Genomic DNA, 21,088 nt, shown 5'->3' with positions numbered 1-21,088 from the left:
CCACCTCATAATAACATATAATTAACGCTAGTTGGGTTGCATAATGTCTGATCATCTAAAGTATCTTGGATATTTAATGGTGAGTTAAAAGACTGAGCATTAATATCAAACAAATGTGCAGTGACTATTATTGGCTGCAATTTTATCATTGTATGCAGGTGAAATTGACTAGTTTTGCTACTGTATAGCATGTTTCGTATTCTTAACTTTCAAACATTCTTTGGGGGATAATATATATTGTCAGTAATATTTAATGTTTAATTTCAATCAGTTTCATTAATTAGAAGCTAACACTATTTCTTTTGAATTATTTTGTTCCATCAGTTAGTATTAAATTTCAATTGATTATGAATTTATAAATTTTCTTTTTGAACTACAATTTTTGTATTCATCTATCTAAACTACAGATATATGAATGCCATCTATTTCCTGCCAAAAGGTTATTTAGCTTCATTCTAGTTTCTTGTCACCCAAATATAATTGTACGAAGTTCTTAATTTTGCCAGAGAATTAGAGGATTGTTTCAAATATTAAATTTTTGACTTTAGTTTAATTCAAGTTGAAGCTCATTAAATTAAAATGAATCTTGTTCTTTGAAGTATTTCTAAAGACAAGTATAGTGTTAAGGATGGTGCTTCTCATACTAATTCTTACTTTTAAAACTTGAGTAACTTTATGTTTACATTTATTATCATTTAAAATGTAAATAATGTACCAGTAGCAATGTTTATGGTTGACCTGCATTTTGATCTCAATTGTAAAGAAGCAAAATGGCAGTTCTTGTTTTTGTTCCACTTTTACAAAATTGCTTAGATGTTCTCATTTTGAATTACTGTAGTGTTTACTGATTAGGTTAGCTGGATTTTTAACTTTTGTTCTTCCTTTGATATGCAAAATGATTTTCTGTGTTAAAATTGTATGTACCCTTCAAATAAATTTAGGGCCTAAATATTCAACCCCTTTTGTTTTACTGATACATTTGTCTCTTTGTATACTATTGGTTGCTTTTGCAAACTGAACCAAGACTAGTTATGACAAATTCCAAACATTACACTGTTAGTAAGTTTTGTAATTATTTACTTTGTATACTATCCTGACTATTATTTGAAACACATTTTGTAAGACTTGTGATTTTGTAAAATGCAGTACACAATTTGTTTATATGTACAATACAGTGCTGACCATTTTGTGAAATTAAATATTTTGAAATATTTTACTGACCATTAGCTAATTTTTATTGATTTGCTTAAGTTCCAGTATGCCTGATGTTAAATAATGACTTTTGTGGTTCTTCTCATAAAAAGTACAATCTATTGTCTATCATTAGAACATAACCAACCCAATTAATTTTTCATGAGTACCCAATGAATATTGGATTGTTTTAGGAAAATAATGGTTAAGATATCATGTTAGTGTAATGTATCAATAAAGTTGCATAATAAGATGGTGTAGGCACCCAGACTAGTGTTTTGTTTTGTTTTGTTTTTTTTTCATATTGACCACCCAGTAAATTGGGCTAATATAAGAAATGTAATTTGTTTCAGTTGTACACCAAAGCTCAAGGACTTAATACTTGACTCTACCTTTCTGATATGTAAAAATAAATGTTTCATCCTTGACCTTCAGTATGTTTCAACACATAAATAACTTTCTTTTTTTTTTTATCTTTAGGAGCAGGGGAGTCTGGAAAAAGCACAATTGTTAAACAAATGAAGTAAGTATGAATTTTCAGGTTTTGTCAAAGTTTTATATAGTTACCACAGAATTTACTGGTATAATTATTGTATGTATTTAAATAATTGCTTTATTTTTATTTGTTCTGACTAATATTGGTTGAAGAATACTCAAATACATAATGAGAGATAAATGTGAACAAGTCTCTTCTTAAATGTCATGTCTGATGTTCAACCATAGTGTTACCTCTATCACAAGTCTCGGAAAGAAAACAAAACAGCTTGTATATATCATTATGTTGGAAATACAAAAGTAAAGTTTATTTTAAAAAAAATTTTTTTCTCCAATATCTTTATAATTAGCAGGCATGTTGTTATTGGTTGACTTTTGCTTCTTAGGCTAAAAACTGCATGGAGAAATGTGTGGAAGTATTGGTTTAATTTGTATCCTTACCAGAGTCTCTTTTTGATGTTTCAATCTACTTTTTATCCTCTAATTGTCTCATTGTGCTCAAAGATTGTCTATTTACGTTAACTTCTTTAAGTAATTAAACTTCTGTATCAAACAGCTCTCTTTATCTTAATATAGATTTTAAAATGTTGATCACCTTACTATGAAGTGTTTTTAATGTCCTTTTGGTTTATCTTAAGTTTTCATTTGTCTGTGAAGGAAAACTTGCAAAACATAATCATGAAAGAGAAAGGGGGGAAAAAAAATAGATGAATTTTCAGGAGTAAGGTTGTATGCCATTAAGATGACATAATCCAGGTTTACAAGAGTATATATGCTAACTAGCAAGCAGCTTTTATCTCCACTATGCACATATGCTCACTTGTTTGCACGAATAAAGGTAAACAAGATAGTGTTGGAGAGAGTGACTCATCCAGGAAGTTGTCATGTTTCACAAGATGTGTACACATGGTCAAAAAGTGATATGAAAGTTTGTCAGGTTTTTATTAGTATTATATTAATGTTAGTGTGTGACAATTGCAACATATCTGAGTAAAGGCTAATAACTTAAGTAAACATGACTCCAAGACTAGAGAAAGCAAGTTTTTATTGCTATAGATATTTACAAAGGTTATAAAACTTGGTGATGGAATTTAACTTCTGTCAAGCTTTGCTAAGGTGGCTATGTTACTGTTATCAAGTGTTTAAACTGCAAATGTTTTTTCCACGACTGTCATGAAATATCACTGTTCACTAATAATTAAAATATAAAACTTGCCTGTAAGGGAACTTCAATTCTGTGTTGTACAATGAAAGTAGACTAAAGTAATTTGACATGTTTCGGCACATGTTAAGGCAAATATATAGGACTTGATAAAAAGTGAAAGCATTTGTAACTATGATCACAATAAACTAAATGTAGGCTGGCCATCCCTTTTGTAACATTAAATATAAAACCTGTCTGCTAAATTCTGCTCTTCCACCAAATAAATATTCTTGGGAAATTAGTTTCTCTACCTCTACACACAAAATGAACTACATTCAGGTTTTTTGTATAAAAGATGTTAAATTTTAAATTGTGAAGCCATTCAGTTATTGCAAATATGTAAGAAGTACTTTTCTCAACAACAGTAATGGATGTAAACATTTTTGCTGTGATAAACATCCTGTTAAGAATGGTTATGAAAGCAGTAGTTATTGAACAGTCAGTGTTTGTATGGTGTGAAAGATTTGGACAGTGTTGATAATTGTGACTTTTTTTTAATTTTCAAATGTAATGCACGGGAAGTATCTTTTCTTCCCTTCATTAGTGTATGTAGACAGTGTGATTGTTCCATGTAATACCATACCAGGTATGTATGGGAAGGCACATGAAAGATTTGGACAGTGTTGATAATTGTGACTTTTTTTATTTTAATTTTCAAATGTAGTATAAGGTTTTTGTAATGTGTTTTTAATATTAACATGTTACTTTAGTTTTAAATCCAAATAAAATAAGTCAAAAGGGATCTGTCATGTTTTCTTTGCATTATTTATACAACTTATCACAATACTATTATAATTTTGGATCAGTATTTGTATATATTTTAAACTTTGTTTTAATGTACTTAAACATTGATAGCATCATAGTTTCTTAATCTATTGAAATAAAAGTACAAATTTCATTTGTTCTATTGTTGAAACAGAATTATCCATGAAAATGGCTACTCCAAAGAAGAATGTCTTCAGTACAGGCCAGTAGTGCATAGCAACACCATCCAAAGTCTAATGGCCATCATAAGAGCAATGGGTCAGTTAAAAATTGAATTTGGTGACCCAGTAAGAGTGGTAAGTTTCTATTGGAGATTTATTTTCCAGTATATATAATTTCCATGAATGCACTAACCAGTAATTGAGACCTTTTGCATTCCATTTTTGATAATGAAGATGGTTCATCAACTTCTATAAATACGCATCTTGATTCCAGATTGGATTAATTCCTTATTACAGCTATAAGCTTTAAGATCAGTTATAAGTGTAATATAAGTAACTTCTCTTGCCATTATCTTTTCTAAAATAAAAATGTACAATGCATTAATATTTGTTGTATTTCTCTGTTTCAGGATGATGCTCGCCAGTTTTTTACAATTGCTGGTGCTTCTCAGGAAGGAGAGTTAACAGGAGAACTGTCCTCCATCATGAAGAGGCTCTGGTTGGATTCTGGAGTACAACATTGTTTTTCTCGCTCTCGAGAATACCAGTTAAATGATTCAGCTGCTTAGTGAGTTTTTTACATCTTCCTATAAAGTGTAATTCTGAAAATTACTGTTGTAATGTGTGGGTTAGGTGTTGCTTTTAGTTCATGAACCATACTAAATATGGTGAAGGCACAATTAACAATAAAACCAATCATATTACAGATAAAATCAGTTTGATAATTTAGTGAACTGTGGATCTGAAGAAAAATGAGTAAATGTAATAGACTATCAGGCTAAGTCAATCAAATCTTTTAAAAATCTGCATGTCATTAATTCTCACTGAATTTTAGTTTAAGATGTGCATACCTGGAAAGGTCTTAACCTGGATTAAGCTGAAAGCAAATTGAACTATGGATATTTTCACATTAGAACATGCACAAATTCAAAGAAACACTCAAGTACACAGGCAGTTTTTTCCAGTCATTCTGTAATGGGTTTGAAAGTAATGGTTTTATCATATGGGTCCATTGGAATATCCATGTGATTTTGCACTTAAAAATAAAGCATGATAGTCCACATGCACTTTGCAGTTTAGTTTCTTAACGAACAGAGTATCTATTTTAAAGTTTGAGTGCCTACTAGAGGGAGTAAACAGTTTGAGGAAATTATTTTGTAACTTTTAAAACTGCAAAAAAATCATTTTCAGTGATGTAACCCTTGCATTTGGGCTACTTGGCAGGTTTTATCATTTTCTGTTTCTCTGCTTTCTTTGTATTTTGGAATCGGTTTTCAAATGTGGTGACAAAGTAAAGACAGTCGTTTTACTCAGCTGTGTTAATTTAAGTATTCATATCTGCCTTTATATGAATGCTGCATTTTGTTTTAATAGTTAAGTGTACTTTGGTGGGGAATGTTGCTCATCTTCATATGTAATTTGTATAGTCTTCTATTAAAATTACTGTCTCTGTTTAATGTAACAGTAAAGCAGATCTGTTTTTAGAATGACTGACTAAATTGGCCAATGCTAATAAATATTTTACATATGTTTTTACCACAATAACAGTAAGGTACATCATTAAATTAGATACTGAGACTGTCTTATTAAAAGCATCGCCACCTCAAGTGTCAGACTAAAACACTGATAATTCTCAGTGATATTAACTCATTTACTAGAGTAGTGTTTCCCAACTACTTATTTACACAGGTATTCAGTGAAAAACAAAATGTATAATAATAATAATAATAATAATAATAAAGGTGAATTATTTTTTAATAAGGATCCATATGAATAACATTAAGTCTATGAACTTTTTAGAAAACTTTCTGTAGCAGAAAAAGGTTGAGTAACTGTTAAACCTTCTAGTTACAATAATTTCATATCAAAGGTATCTTAGGCAGTGTATCATGGGACAGTATTTGTTTTTTCATGCTAAATTCTTCAGGTTGAAGCTAAAATATATTCCACTTCAGAAAGGTAAGGACAGTGCAGTCAAATCTGTACTAGTAAATGTAATGTGCCTTGCATCTTGTGGTGAAATGTCACCAAATCTGTATATGTGGTTTATTAAGTGAAAAAACATTGCAGATGAGAAATTGTTTCATGTTTTTAATGTTGTATATTATTTAGTCCCTATTAAAACTAAACAATTGGAGTCACTCTTACTATATTTTTATTTGCACTTTTTCTCGGTACATTGCCTTAAGATGCTCTTTATAAATTAACAAAATTAAACGGTAAACTCTGATTTGCATTTGAACTCTGGTTTGACATGAAAAATGGTTTATTTGGCAAACTTGGGTGCTGTTTAGCTTAATTTTTAAAAACCTTATTGTATATTTTAGTTGTGTATTTTTTCTGTATAGATATCTTAAGGTTGTTCTATTTCATTAGCTACCTTAATACCCTTGACAGAATATGTCAACCTAGTTACATACCTACCCAGCAAGATGTATTACGAACTAGAGTAAAAACAACTGGCATTGTTGAAACCAATTTTACCTTTAAGAATTTCCACTTCAAGTAAGTGTTTTTTTTTTTTTTTTTTAACCTTATGTTTTCATTTGGTCCATAATTACTTTTGGTCCATAAAATGTAACTGCAAAGATGAGTTAATAATGTAGGATTATGATGAAGTATATTCACAACTGTCTCTTTTCAGTAATTTTGTTTACAAAAACAAACACGTGTATTACAATATTTGTCTTTTTAGTTTTAACAAAGATATCTAATTTTTGATGTAATATTGTATATGTACATTTGATTAATTCATTTTGCATCATACTTAAAATATTATTTCCAGATGTTATAATAAATGAATTTATTCATACTTTTACTGTTTCTATATAAATTCCGTTAATGCGTGATGATATTGTTTTCTAATGCCATAATTATGTTAGGCTTATTGTATGCCATTTGTAATTCTCCCTCAATACAAGAAATATTACATTGATATCCATCAGCAGCCCTTCATCAATAAGTTGAGCTTCTTGTATAAAATATTTATTACTTCAAGAAATAAACCAAGTTGTTTCAGTTGAAGATTGGAACTAAGGAATTACTCTAATTAAACCTTTATTACCACAGAATGTTTGATGTTGGGGGTCAAAGATCTGAAAGGAAAAAATGGATACATTGTTTTGAGGGTGTCACTGCCATCATATTTTGTGTGGCTCTTAGTGGTTACGATCTGATGCTGGCAGAAGATGAAGAGATGGTAAGAGCTGTCAAGTCGGAAGCATTTATCTGTTTAAGTTGCAGAAGTTTTGAGAAAAATGATATTTTGTGTTAGTTCATTTTACTTGTGTGAGCCAATGTCCTTTGCACAAAGTGAATTGAACTATAAAACTGAACTTTGGGATTTTTAAGTGGAAAGCAACAACTTTTTTTAATGTTCAGTTAACTACAATGTTTCCTTACGATGAATTTAATTGACTTTGCTTAATTTATATTGAGAATTTAAAACGAAAAAGGTAGGAAAAGTAAAAACTGTTATCCTGAACTAAGTTCCAAAAGCTGACTACTTAACCTACATAAACTAAAACATAATACTTAACTATTAAATATTCTCATGCTATTAAATCACTGAATTTGGTTTTATGGTTTTGAAAAAATTAAAACAAACCATTTCTCATTTCAGCATTTTTTTATTTCTAATTCATGTACTAGATGGTTTTAAAATTGATAATAACCAGTGATGCTTAGGAATTAAAAATATGAAAATATCACATTACAGTTGCGGATGTGAATGTACAAAACATTCCTTTCAAGGCTTAATTATTTGTTCTTTAACTCTATGATCTCAAATTTCTCTAATGAACAAGTTAGTGATTTCTTAGTTTAAAATTTCAAACTTTTACTTGTCTTCTAAATAACATTTTAACCATTTCAGCTTGCCTTTGTCCTCATAATAGTGAATCTATTAATTCTGAAGATTCTTTGTGCAAGAAATTCCTTAAATGTTTTTTCATTATTTGTTTACGGTAAAGGAATTGCATATGTAATGTTAAGTGGAAACTAAGAATTTATTCACAACTTCAATAAAGCATGGGCTGTTAAATCATGCACATTGTTTTTCTTTTTGATAGTATGAATAAAACATCTATGGGTAAAATTAATACTTGGGCTAGGGTCAACCAAGTACCACTGTATGTGATGCTGGTGTTTGGGTATAGTGCTCACAAAACAGTGGTGTTATTGCAGTGTCCTTGCTTGACATTATAGTGTCCCCTCGTAGAGCTCCATGGTGGGTGGGGTCGCTGGGCACAGACATTTTCCTTTATTATGGATCCTCTAAATAAAAACTTTTAAAATAGTGAGAAAACTGTCCATCGGTAAAATACCACATCTTGATGATTCTCACCAACAATCTTTAACACCTGTTGTACTTCATTTTCTTGTCCTACATTCTCCTCCAGACAAACCTTTAGGGCAAATGTCTCCTTTTTCATTTCAAAGGAACTAGAGGGACTTGCTGGCTCTAAAGTCAGTAAAGAAGCTTTGAGCTGATGACATATTGGTGGAAACATCCACACCTCAACACTGAACTTTTCTTTCAAAGGCAGTTGGGAATATACCTATTGAGATTACACCTCATGCTACTTTGAATTCATCACGAGCAGTTATTGTTGAGAGGGATTTGAAGAACATCCCCACATCACATTCTCACTGCTGTTTCCACTCAAGGAGTTTCTGCAGTGATGCATATCTCCACTTGCAAAGATGAAATTATGATGCAGACCAGTGTCCTCATTTTAACACTTCCATCACCATGTCCACCTTCCATTAATGCAAGGTACAGCCATATATTCCAAACCCTTTCCGATGTTTCCAGTGTCAGTGGTTTGGTGACTCGGACATCATGTCGTAGTTCCTTGACATGTGCTTGTTGTGGTGACAAGGACTATTATGTCTAAGTGTGAAATGGATTCTCATTGCATCAATTGCAATAGCTTTCACCCATCCTGCTTTTATTCTTGTCCTAAATGGTTGGAAGAAGTGCAGTGTTTGAAAATGATTCATAACATTACTTATCCCACAGCTCAAATTGCTGTCCACCACTTCATCATGGATGTATGCTGCTGCACTTCCTTCTACTGCCATAGTTGGAGTGCAGACATATCTCTGTGCCTCCAAAAGAATTGTTCTCAAAATAGTCTTTTGATCTCCATAGTTATAAAAATGGATGAATTAACTTTAACACCCACCTCTGTCTCTTACGTACATTCCAACATATCTCAAGATCCAGTTCCTTTGGTTCCAGATACAGGCATTTCCTCGGATACATCTTCTCCCATCCCAAGATGCAAAACGATCATTTGTTCACGTCCTCAATCATTGGAATCCCCTTCCAACAGCAAAGACCTGCCCAATTGATCCAGGGCAGGATCCATGGTGGTTGATAGTCCTACCTAGAATAAAGGCAGTAAATAAAAATGCAGTGGTCATAAACAAAAGTTCTCCACCCAATTCATCTACATGTAAATAAAAATGGCCATCCTGATACAATGGAACTGTTGAGCTTTACGTTCTAATCTGGATGACATTAAAACACTGCTTTCTACTATCCTGTTTGTCTTTCCTTACACAAAACATTTCTAGAATCTGCTGATACAGTCACCTTCTAGCAATTTTCTTTGTACAGAAATGACACTGATTGATGAGTGCATGGAGGGGTGGCACGTTTTTTTGTTCAGCATGTGCCCACCTTGTCATTGCCACTTGACATGCCCTTGGAGACTGTAGCCATCCCTGTTTCCTTGTCATACCATTACTGTTTGTTCTCACTACATGTCACCTGGAGAGACCTATAATTAATCAGACCTTGATGCTCTCATTAAATAGTTACCATCTTCCTTTTTCATCCTGGGGGACTTTAATGGGCATCATCCTCTCTGGGGAAGTGCTGACAGGAAGTGTTGCTGTGCAAGAATGTATGCTCTCTTGATTGCAACCTTTCTCTTTTCAATGCTGGTTCTTCTACATATTTTCAGGCACCTGGTCATTCCTTCACTGCTATTCTCTCAATTTGCTCCCCTTCATTATTCTCCCATTTTTCATAGAGGGTTGACAATAATCCACAAGGCAGTGATCATTTTGTATAATTTTGAGAGATACTGGCTGTGGTTGCTGCAAACTTGGCTCTCTTTCACTGCTCGTGCAGAACTTGATCCTGCCATTGTCTGTAAGCCATCAATAAATGACTGTGTGGCAGCAGTAACTGACTGTTATACATGCAGCTGCTCAATGTATTCTTAAAACCTTGACACATTTTCCACTATGTTTTCATCCTTGGTTGAATCCTGCCTGCCAATGGCATGAAAGGCTCAAAAATGGGCCTGTGATACTTTTTGTAGGTGTCTCACATTCTTGAACTGCATTGCTTTATAGCAGGCCTGTGTACGTGCTCGGTAGGTAATGTGTCAAAGCCAGAAGGAATCTAGGATTAAACTCACAACCACCATATCTTCTACCACCAGTTCCAAAGTCATATGGGACAAGATTTGAAAGGTCAATATAATTGTCCCCCTCTCGATCTTGCTCTCTGGCCAGGAAGTAGTTGACACCCAGAACATTGCTGATACTCTAGGTGAAATCTGTTGCTGGCTATCTAGCACTTCTGCTTCTCCCTCCACCTTCTTTTCCATCAAGACTCAAGCAGAGCAATCACCTCTTTCCTTTCAAGCTGATTGTCTCTATGGCTATAATAATCCCTTTCCACTGGTGGAATTGAAACTGGCCCTTCGTCAGTCTGCAGTACATCGGTTGGACCTGATGATGTACACTATAGCATGCTGTGCCATCTATCTTCTGCTTCTTTTGCTATTCTTCTGATTGTTTTTAAGTGGATCTGGCAGGAGAATGTTTTCCTAATGCCTGGTGCCAGGCTATTGTCCTACCTTTCTCCAAACCTGGGAAGGATCCCAAGATTCCTTCAAACTACCATCCAATTACTTTGACGAGCTGTCTCTGTAAGACCTTTAGAGAGGATGGTTAATGCTCATCTTGTTTGGTTCCTCGAATCAAATAACCTTTTCTCGCCCACCTACTCTAGGTTCTGACGACAGTGCTCCACCATGGACCACCTGATTCGACTTGAAACGTCAATCAGAGAAGCCTTTCTCAAATGCCAACATCTTGTTTCAATATTCTTTGACATTGAGAAGGCTTCTGATACAACATGGAGATATAGTATTTTGCAAGACCTCCCTATATATGGGTTTTATGGTCATTTGCCCATTTTTATTAATTTTGTAATGGACAAGAGATTCCAAGTTTGTGTGGTTTGATACTTTCCTGTTCTTTTCTACAGGAACTTGGAGTCCCTCAGGGCTGTGTTTTGAGTATCACACTTTTCAGTATAAAGATTAATGCCATCATTGAACAACTCCCTCTCACTGTTGCAAACGGGCTCTATGTCAACGACTTGCACATCTCAAATCGGTCGTTGAACATGAGGAATATTGAGTGGCAGCTACAGACTGCCCTCAATTGTTTACTGAAGTGGACCACAGCAAACAGCTTTAACTCCTCTATCTCTCTACAACTGTTTGCCTGCACTTTTGCTGCAAACTGGGTATTCACACTGATCCTGAACTTCATATCGGTGGAGTTGTTCTGCCTGTAGTCTTTAAGACTAAGTTCTTGGAGCTTATCTTTGACTTTAAGCTGACTTTTATACCACACATCAAGCAGCTATGGGTCAAATGTACAAGAGCACTGAACATCCTCTGTGTCCTCTCTTCCACCATTTGGGGGACGAATCTATGTTCTATGCCAAAGATATATTGTGCTCTTATTCAATCAAAACTCTACTATGGATCACTGTCTATGGCTTTGCCAGACCCTTGGCCTTTAAAGATGCTGTACCCCATTCATCATCAAAGACTTTGGCTCTGCACTTGGGAAGTGTGGAAAGCCCCAATTCAGAGTTTACACATAGTCTCAGGAACCTTCTTTGCACCTCTGCCATTTGCAACTGTCTTTTACAATATACTTCAAAACTTTTGTTCCATACCAAAGCATCCTGTCTGGGGTTGTTTTCCTTCCTTGGTGGGCCATGCTTTTTCAGATGAAACAGTCTGCTATTGCTCCTTTTGGCCTTTGTATCTAGGTGCAGTTGGATGAATTGGGTCTGTTCTTGAATAATATTGCTCTATCCACTAGTCAGCCCATCTCTATGGCTTCTTGCAGTCTCCAAATGTGACCTATCTTTAAGTCATCTGAGAAAGGTAGACACTCCTAATTGGAAATACTGTTTATTATTTGCTGAACATTTTTGAACCATCCTTCCATTCTTATTTATACAGATGGTTTGAAATTGGGTGGGTGTGTGGGTTCTGTCATGGTTTGTTGTGGTACAGTGGTTGTGTGCAGAATCCCCTCTACAGCTTCTGTGTTCACTGTTGAACTGTATGCAATTTCTCTTGCCATGGAATCACTTCACGTTTAGTTCACACCCTGTTCTCGCTAATATTCAAAACCAACTGGTCTGTTTCTCTTTAACATCTACTTCTATCCAGTTTTTCCGGATACCAAGCCATGTTGGTATTTGAGGGAATGAGCTCAATGATGCTGCAGCTAAATCTATCTCCCCTGACACTATTGTTGCTGTGCCTGTTCCATACATGGATTATGGTTCTGTATTCAAGCTTCAACCCTGTGCTTATTGGCAATTGACTTGGAGTGAGCAACATGAAAACTTTTCCAAGTAAAACCCTCTTGGACTTTTGCTATCTTGCTTCCGTAAGGATCAGAAAGAGGAAGTTGTTCTAACTAGACTATGCATTTGTCACAGCTTTTCAACTCGTTGCTTTTATCTGGGACTGATGCACCAATGTGTTTTCTCTAACAATCGGGTCACAATAAGCCACATTTTACTTTCTTGCCAACATTGAGACATAATCAACATTTTAAACATGTTCTGTCCCAAGGTTTACTCGTAACATTAGACAGTGTTATTGGTGGTGGTGACACTGTCCACTTTGGTAATGTTTTTGGTTTTTAAAGGCCATTAATCTTCTTAATGCTATTAAAGTTTAATTTATACATTTGGCCATTTTTAATGTGATTTCTTTTTAAGAATCAGTCCATCTAGTTCAATTTGAAATTAGAAAATGGCTGTAATGTTAAATACCTCAACCAGGACTGGAAAGGCTAACTTCAGGTGACTAATGCTGCTGTTTGAACTACCTGTTAGTCATCCTGGTGAGTTGTTATTAAAGTTTTGCTGTAAGTCTTAAAACTTGACTTTTTTGATAATGGCCATAACATAAAATAACTCTGAACTGGAAAGGCCAGCTTCAGGTGACTGGTGATTTTTATACTTACCTATTTGTCTTCCTGGCAAATTATCATAATTAGTTAAGCTACAGAAACTCCTTTACAACTTGTGTAAATATTGGCTTTATGTTTTGCTTTATAAATGTTTTGTTTTGTTTTACCTTAATTTTCTTTTTATAAATTTTACTGAACTTTTAACTTTTTACCAGATGTTTGGTGCAGATAGCCGAGCTGCTTTGTGCCATAAAACACTAAATCAACCAACCAACTATTCTTTTCTAACTTGCAAGATGGATCACCATTTAATAACTAGACTGGAAAAATACATGTTACTTAAGTTAAAGACCATTTACAAGAAAATAAAAGCTACAAACTTCCTATCATGTTTAATTCAGTATTTCATGAAAGTTTAAAAAGTGGCAATGTATGGTTTGTTTTATATAATTGTTAACTTTAACCTCTCATGTCACAAATGATAAAATATGTATTTGTGAAAAACAATTGAAATATTGTATATTGATGTTTTTGTGTAAAGTAGTGAGATGTTTGCATGTTACATTTTAATAAATTAGCATCACCTATATTATATACCTAATTAGAATCTGAAATTAAATATTTTAATATTTGTGTAAAAAATTTTTTCTAATAGTTTGTTTTTATTTTCTAGAACAGAATGATTGAAAGCATGAAACTCTTTGATTCCATTTGTAACAACAAATGGTTTGTTGACACATCCATTATATTGTTTTTGAATAAGAAGGACTTGTTTGAGAAAAAAATTAACAAATCTCCCTTAACGATTTGTTTCCCAGAATACACAGGTAAGGCATCTTTTTCGTGTATTTGGGCATGCATATAAAGTCTCTTCAAATGAAAAATTAAATTGTGTAAGCAATGTATGAAAAGAGAAGGCATGAAAAACATTGCTTAACAAATCTAAAGTTTAATAAAACAACCAAAAACAGATTTTGTACATGAAAGTATTGTAATAATCAGTGATGTCGAGAAACCCACTTGTTGAGAAATTTATATGCAAAAACGGCTCATTTGGGTTGAGAAAATATTTTACATAGAAGAGCGAACAACGTTTCGACCTTCTTCGGTCATCGTCAGGTTCACAAAGAAAGAGGTAAAAGACCGGAAGCTGACCACATGTTTGAAAAGGGTTGTGTAACTGAGTGTTGGAATGTAGAGGGCAGTGTTAGATGTTTGAATATATAATTTTATTTATTTTATTATATTAATATAGGTATAAAGGCGTTCCTTTATATTAGTTTATTTTGGGTTTAAGTTGTTGTATAAATAAGGCTTCTTTAATTTTGCGTTTGTTTATGTTTGTTTCTTTATTTAGTATTTGAGTGTTTTCCATGGTTATGTTGTGTTTATTTGACTTGCAGTGTTCGAAAACGTGTGAAAAGTATTGTAATGTTTGATAATCTGTCAAATTTCATTAACATGTGTACTACTTTAAAGCATGAAGACTATACTAAACATAAAATGGTTATTGTAAGTGATTATTTTATGGTAAAACAATGACAAAAAAAAGTTACTTTTTTATTTAACCATCAGTACAATTGGTTTTTAAAATACTTACAGGTAGCGACACCTATGAAGAAGCAGCTGCATACATACAGATGAAATTTGAGAACTTGAACCGGAAAAAAGACACTAAGGACATCTACACTCACTTTACTTGCGCAACTGACACAAGTAATGTTCAGTTTGTGTTTGATGCTGTTACTAATGTTATTATAAAAAACAACTTGAAAGACTGTGGACTGTTCTGAAATGGTATTTATTAATGTTTCATTATGCAAATAATATAATTTTTACTTTAAATGTTTGAAATATTGGGTAGATTGATTTTTTTTTTTCCTCAGAGTAGTTATGCAAATGATACCAAAGTAATCCATAATACTTTGTTTTCTTCTAATTACTTTTAAATGTGCTTTGAATCTAATAACCTACCATAAAATTGTTAATGTTTCAAATCTTGTACATATATTTCCTGTTAGACATAAAAACTGAGCTATTTTAAGTCTGTTATTCTATGCATGTTGTTCTGGTCTTTTGATATTATAACAATCATATAACCATGAAATTGTGCTACGATTAGTACATTTAGTGTTACAGTATCTTGACATTGTTAATAGATGTACATACAGTTATGAGGCTGCATAGTTAGTACATCTAGTGTTACAGTATCTTTTATTTGGCATGTTTTAAGTAAACATTTACAAACCTACTGTAAACAAACTTCCACTCAAGTATTAAAAAGACTTATCTAAAGTTTCAATCAGTCTACCTGAAAAGGTATTGATAGTAAGAATAACTACTTTTATTTGTACTTAAATTGTGATATTCTAATTTCATAACTCTGGGACTTGAAATACCTTTTTGTTTTTGTAGAACTTTCTACATAATTAATATTAAAAGAATATAATGAAATTTATGGATGGAAAATTCAAATGTTAGTGTTTAAAATCATTTTTAGTATTAATCATACTAACCCTCAGTGTTAGAATTTATAGCTTTTATTTTATTTAATGTATTGGAAAATTGTGTAGAAAATTACACTGACAAAATGTTTGATTTCTGTGAAATTTAACTTTTGAGGTTTTTCATTGGCTAAGCTAGCCTTAACTTCTGTTGATTCTTTCTTGTTGAATTCAAGTACTTTACAAATGATTGTTTTTTAGGGACTTGTTTTTTACAAATTCCAGTTTGTTTGTTTTTCTTTAAACAGTTTGACCTGTGTGATGTGAAATATTGGTGTCTATGGAAATTGCCATATAACTGTTTATCACCTGTGTGGAGTTGTCAGCTTGGACTTCATTGATGTTTAAAGCCTTTGGCCACAAAGTGAACTACTTTATTGTGTCAAAACAGAAGAGCACAATGTATTGCATGGTTTTAAAGCTTCCTCTTTAGGTTCACAAGATTTTAAAACTGTCAAATTTGGACTGTTTGGATTCAAATTCCAATGAAGTGTTTACTACTGTAGCAGCACATGTACTTTTAAAACTGATTATATAAGGGAACAGGAAAACAATGGTGACTTGTACAAATTATTTGATATTTCAGACAAATGTTCTTTATGGATATTATTAAACATTTTGTACTCTTGTTTAAAACTGAAGGGAAGAGCAGTCTAGCTGAATGTATCTAAGACGAGGGAAAGTGGGTGTTCTCACTTGCTCTGAAACCTGATGTGTTTTACTGTTTTGCTTTCAAATCCCTCAGTCCACATCTTTGCTCTGGTTGTGCCAGTAAAGTGTCTGATTAAAATATAATTTTTTAAATTGAAATAAGATGTTAATTACTTTTTATAAATATATATATTTTTATGTGCAAAAAGGCTTATCTAAATGTCCTGTCTAAATGCAGCTGATGTAAAGAAACTACTGGACAATTTTGTAATGATCACGTGTAAATTGTTTGGTAAACTGTTGTCAGTTGAACTTTTAAACTAGGGGTGAAACATCTAGATACACATGTAACTACTTGTTTGATGGCCAACTAAGCCAGTTAAATAATTTTAAAATATTCTTGTTATTATAGTATTTTTTTATAAAATGTTTCATGTCCAAAGTCCCTGCTCAAAATGTAAAACAACTTGTCATTTCTTGAATCATCATCATTCCAGTTTGAGTTTTCAAATGGCTGGCAATAAAAGCACCACAAAAATTTGGTGTACAGTTTTTTTTTTAATTACTGACAGTGTTGTATATCTTTGTTTTGTTTTATTGCACTTTTAAAGTAAAATTTGACTTGGAATACACTGATACTGTGGATTCAGTTTTGTGAATTTTTAAGGATGAATACCAACAGAGTATACATTAAACTTTGATTAAATTTCATATTAGATTTTGATGACTTGCAATACTTTACTTCAGGTCAAACAAAATAATTGGTTTGTAAAATAATGCTTTTCTAAGAACATAACGATGATATTATGGTTATTAGCAATTGTGTAAATGCAGTGTTTGAAGTACCTTCCATTTAAAACTAACTTAAATATTACCTCTAATATAATATTTGTTATAAGAAAACTTAGTGTCATGAATTCTTGGTACAGTTTAAGTTATTTACTAGTGCAGGTATTTTCAAACAAATGTTAGAGAAACAACTTTGACTTGAAGTTCATGATCTTCATTTATGTACCAAAGTAAATTCTGATAAGTATAAGAACTTCTACAAAATGTTATCAATTGCCTCTGATCAAAGTGACCTAATTAAATTAATTTCAAAATTATTTTTTTTAAGCTTGACAAAGGAAACCTGTTAATTGAGGTAATATGCGATTTGTTTTAAAGATTAATTATCAGTTCACAAGTTTTTTCCTGTTAAACTTCACTGTGTTGTATCTAATGTGAAATAGTTTAAAAACTTTCGTCAGGTTTCACATGCTGAGATTTGTTGTGATGACAATAGAACTTTGTTCTGCACATAGAACCAAACAGTATTGACTCTCATATCCTTGGACCTTAGAAGAACGAGGCACAAAAACAAGACTAAATATGGAAAATAATGTTCTTTATGAAAACATTCATTCCAGAGAGGGAATTGGAACACTCCAAGAACTCCAAACATTCTCTTTTTGAAGTTTTTAAAATTACCTTTCTTATAGTAAATGCTTTAAATCAAATTACTTTTGTTTGTTTTTTGTTTTTGTGTTATCAAACTATGTATTTCATTACTTCATTTAGTCAGTTTTATTTTGTTGATACAAGCTTTAGATTGTTACACAACAAACTATCAAGCATTCGTACATCAGGAAAAAAGCTTAATGTTCATTGGAATGTCCCAATTTCAAAATACGTTCTAAACCAAAGAATGTTTCAAAACTGAAATAAAATGCTACTAATAATCTAAGGTATGTGTTTATATTCAAGTTTTAGTATGGATGATATATCAAATTTGTAAGAAAGTGCATTTTATTTTTTCTAACTTACTTTAGAGAGAGAGACATTAATTTGTGAAAACAATGTTAATGAACCGCTTATCATAACCGTTAACTTTCTCTTAGGAATACATTCATTTATAAGTGGGATTTGTCTTCTGTTGTTTCTCTTGTTTTAGGTTTACAGTTCCTTGAGTTACCAATTTATTTGGATGTCCACATTTTTGTTGTACTGTTTTTGAACACTTGATAATAAGGACATGAAACAAGTTTTAAAATGTTTAAGCTACAGAATGCATGGATTCTTATGAAGTTGGATTAACCTCAACTGTTAAAACAACCAATGAATTAAAGTTTTGGTAATAAAAAATAGTCAATGCTTTACTTCACTGCTAATCAAATGAAAACATATTTAAATTTTTATCAAATTTACAGATGTGGGCTATATTTTAAAATGTCTGCATCTCAGCATGACAAATATTCATTACAAATAATTGTCTTCTATTACAGATTTCTGGATTTTTAATTATTTTTTGAATGAATAAAAGTATGTTGTCTGTGAATATGGTTCAGAATTGAATACTTTTGTGCTTACCAATTATGAAATAACACGAAGATTTTTACGTTTTTTTACTCGGTGCAGTAATGGTTAGTTTGTGTCAAATTATTTAAACAGTTAAATGGTTTTAGTTTGGCAAGAAACTGTCTAGTGTTTTTCTTTAATTTGAAAAGTGATTCGTTTTACAAAACTTGTTATTAAATCATCTAACGATGGCTCAATAATACATTTTTAGGCCTTCTAGTAAAGAGAAATGAAAAGATTTAATTAATTTCAGTCCACCAAAACTGAAGATTGTTCCTAAATAAGTTTAACAAAGAAACGTGCAATTTTTACCATGATTTGTTTTTTTTTTTTTTTTTTCTGTAAAATGTTGCGGCTTTAATGAACGAAGCAAAACTTGCTCTGATGTAGATAGCTGTTTTTTAATATGTACTTGTATATTGATTTTTTTAACTTTCATATTTGTGGGGAAGAGCTTTACTCTTAAGATTGGTATGTCGTATACCTGCTCACTCTCTCTCTTGTGAAATGGAGAAATGATGGATATGATAGTGAATGCATCTTTAAAAGAATGAATATCATTGTTCATGACCCACAATTGCAAAAACAAAACTGGGTACATTATGATTGTGGTAAAATCACACTAGTCACTTGGTTTTCCTTAACAGCTTTCCATCTAATCTTTCAGTTTATTATTTGGGATATTTATACAATTAAATTTTTTGTCATTTTGTACAAAAATGCTGAAACAGTCTTTCATATCTTTTAACACTGGAAATTTTATTTCCATCCATTGTAGAAAGGTCTCTGCATATCTATTCAATAAGTGACCTACAGGAATGCAAACTGGAAGTTGCACTAGTGCTTTCAAGCTCTCAAAAAGTGATCTAGTTATTAATGTTACAGAATAATTGATTTTATTTCTTATTGATAAAGCCTATTAAGAATAAAGTTCTTTGTTTTTGTACCATGTTTAGTTTTATTAACTTTTGGTTGGCTGTTTTCATTAAGCAGATTCAAAAGGTATTGTTTTCTGAAAGTATGTAAAGCTACTTGAGTGCTATTTATGCAAGCCATCCATAACTTTGAAGGGATAGACTAGAGGAAAGACAGTCAACACCACCCAATCTTGGGCTACTCTTCTTACCAACTAAGTGTGATTGACCATCACATAACACCACTATTGCTGAAAGGGCAAGCATACATGGTGATAGGATGTAAACCTGTAACAAGCAGCTTGGAGGCTTAATGGTAAAAGTATTGGACTACAACACATTAAGCCTTGTAGTTATTGTCAGTTAATATACTGCATTGTACTATCTAATAAAATGTGCATGGTTGTACTTCATATCTATTGTGATTCTAAACTTCAGTACCTTTACATATTGGACTTGTTAATTAAATCAGGCTGTGGAGATGTTCATAAGTTACTACCATAAATCATTTTTACATCATGATGCCCATATGCTTTAAAGTTATCTGTCAGTCTTCTTAAAAGAGATGTTTTTATTCGATATTGAGGAGAGAAGATGCTCTGTATTGGAAAAGTTTCAGTATAAGGGAAATATCAAGAGTGAAAATACTACTCCAATATTTTACAGGGGAAGAAATGTTTCCTCCATCAGAAATATGTGCATTCTGTAAAGAATAATACAATCCATATTTCAAACTTTACCTCCTGGGCCAAAGTCATAATTCCATTGCCACCTCCCCTTACACACAGTAAAATTTCAATCTGAGTCCTTATGTGGCTTAGGATAAAGTTGAAGACCCATTAGATAACTATAATTGTCCATAATTTGGAGCTATTGGTAATATCAAGTCTGCAACTGTACCATCCATTGGTTTAGACGCTTGGTGTTGATAATTAGTTTGCTATTTGTTTGATTTCATTTGAAAATATCAATAACAGGATAAATCGATAAAAAGTACTACCTTACTTTTATCTGCAGAAACTATGCAAGTTCTTGGCATAGAAAACTAGTACTGAAGTGTAAGATGTGGGCCATGAACTAGTCTCCTCACCCCCGTAAAGTTAAATATTTAGTTAGAAATAACTTTCGTAAAACAATGCTGTTCTTAAAGCATGGATTACGTTTTTAACCTCGGGTGACAATTTGACAACAAATAAATTACAGAAATAATCCTTTTGTGTAGCTTCGATAATAAACTTAATCCGTTGTTGTTAATCCATAATTATGACCTAAGTTTCAACAAGTATGGCATTATAGAACAAAATGTCAATTATACTTTACATGAATTTCAATAATCTCGTTTTCATCACGATGATGAAATACGGTTTAACATGTTAAATATTACCCAAACTCTGGCAACGTACAATTTGTTAATATTGTCAACTAAGTATGTCGGTAAAAGCTATGCAATAATCGACCTGGACCGCTACATGACATTTACCATTATTTTTAAGGTTATGTATAATTAAACGTTATGGTCAATAAGTTACCTAATATTGTCAAAAAAAATTGTTAACTTGTCCTTAAGGTTTATGAATCTCTCAAATGTTTAGTTAAGAATAGTGATCT

General features: G+C 32.4%; 1 protein-coding gene across 2 annotated transcripts in view; it reads left to right on the top strand.

Moving 5' to 3' along the window:
- LOC143251149 (guanine nucleotide-binding protein G(i) subunit alpha-like) overlaps positions 1–18,546 on the top strand; it is a 28,358-nt gene extending 9,812 nt beyond the window's left edge. For both annotated transcript variants that reach the window (XM_076502532.1, XM_076502533.1), the window contains exons 2-9: positions 1,672–1,714; positions 3,810–3,951; positions 4,227–4,384; positions 6,193–6,321; positions 6,886–7,015; positions 13,748–13,901; positions 14,677–14,871; positions 15,827–18,546. In XM_076502532.1, the coding sequence (XP_076358647.1) occupies positions 1,672–1,714; positions 3,810–3,951; positions 4,227–4,384; positions 6,193–6,321; positions 6,886–7,015; positions 13,748–13,901; positions 14,677–14,867 (947 nt within the window). In that variant the 3' untranslated portion in view covers positions 14,868–14,871; positions 15,827–18,546. The remainder of the gene's footprint in view (positions 1–1,671; positions 1,715–3,809; positions 3,952–4,226; positions 4,385–6,192; positions 6,322–6,885; positions 7,016–13,747; positions 13,902–14,676; positions 14,872–15,826) is intronic.
- The last annotated feature ends 2,542 nt before the right edge of the window (positions 18,547–21,088 follow it).

Source organism: Tachypleus tridentatus, chromosome 5, assembly GCF_004210375.1.
Source record: "Tachypleus tridentatus isolate NWPU-2018 chromosome 5, ASM421037v1, whole genome shotgun sequence".
NCBI lineage: Eukaryota > Metazoa > Arthropoda > Merostomata > Xiphosura > Limulidae > Tachypleus > Tachypleus tridentatus.
This window is presented reverse-complemented; position numbering and strand designations above follow the sequence as displayed.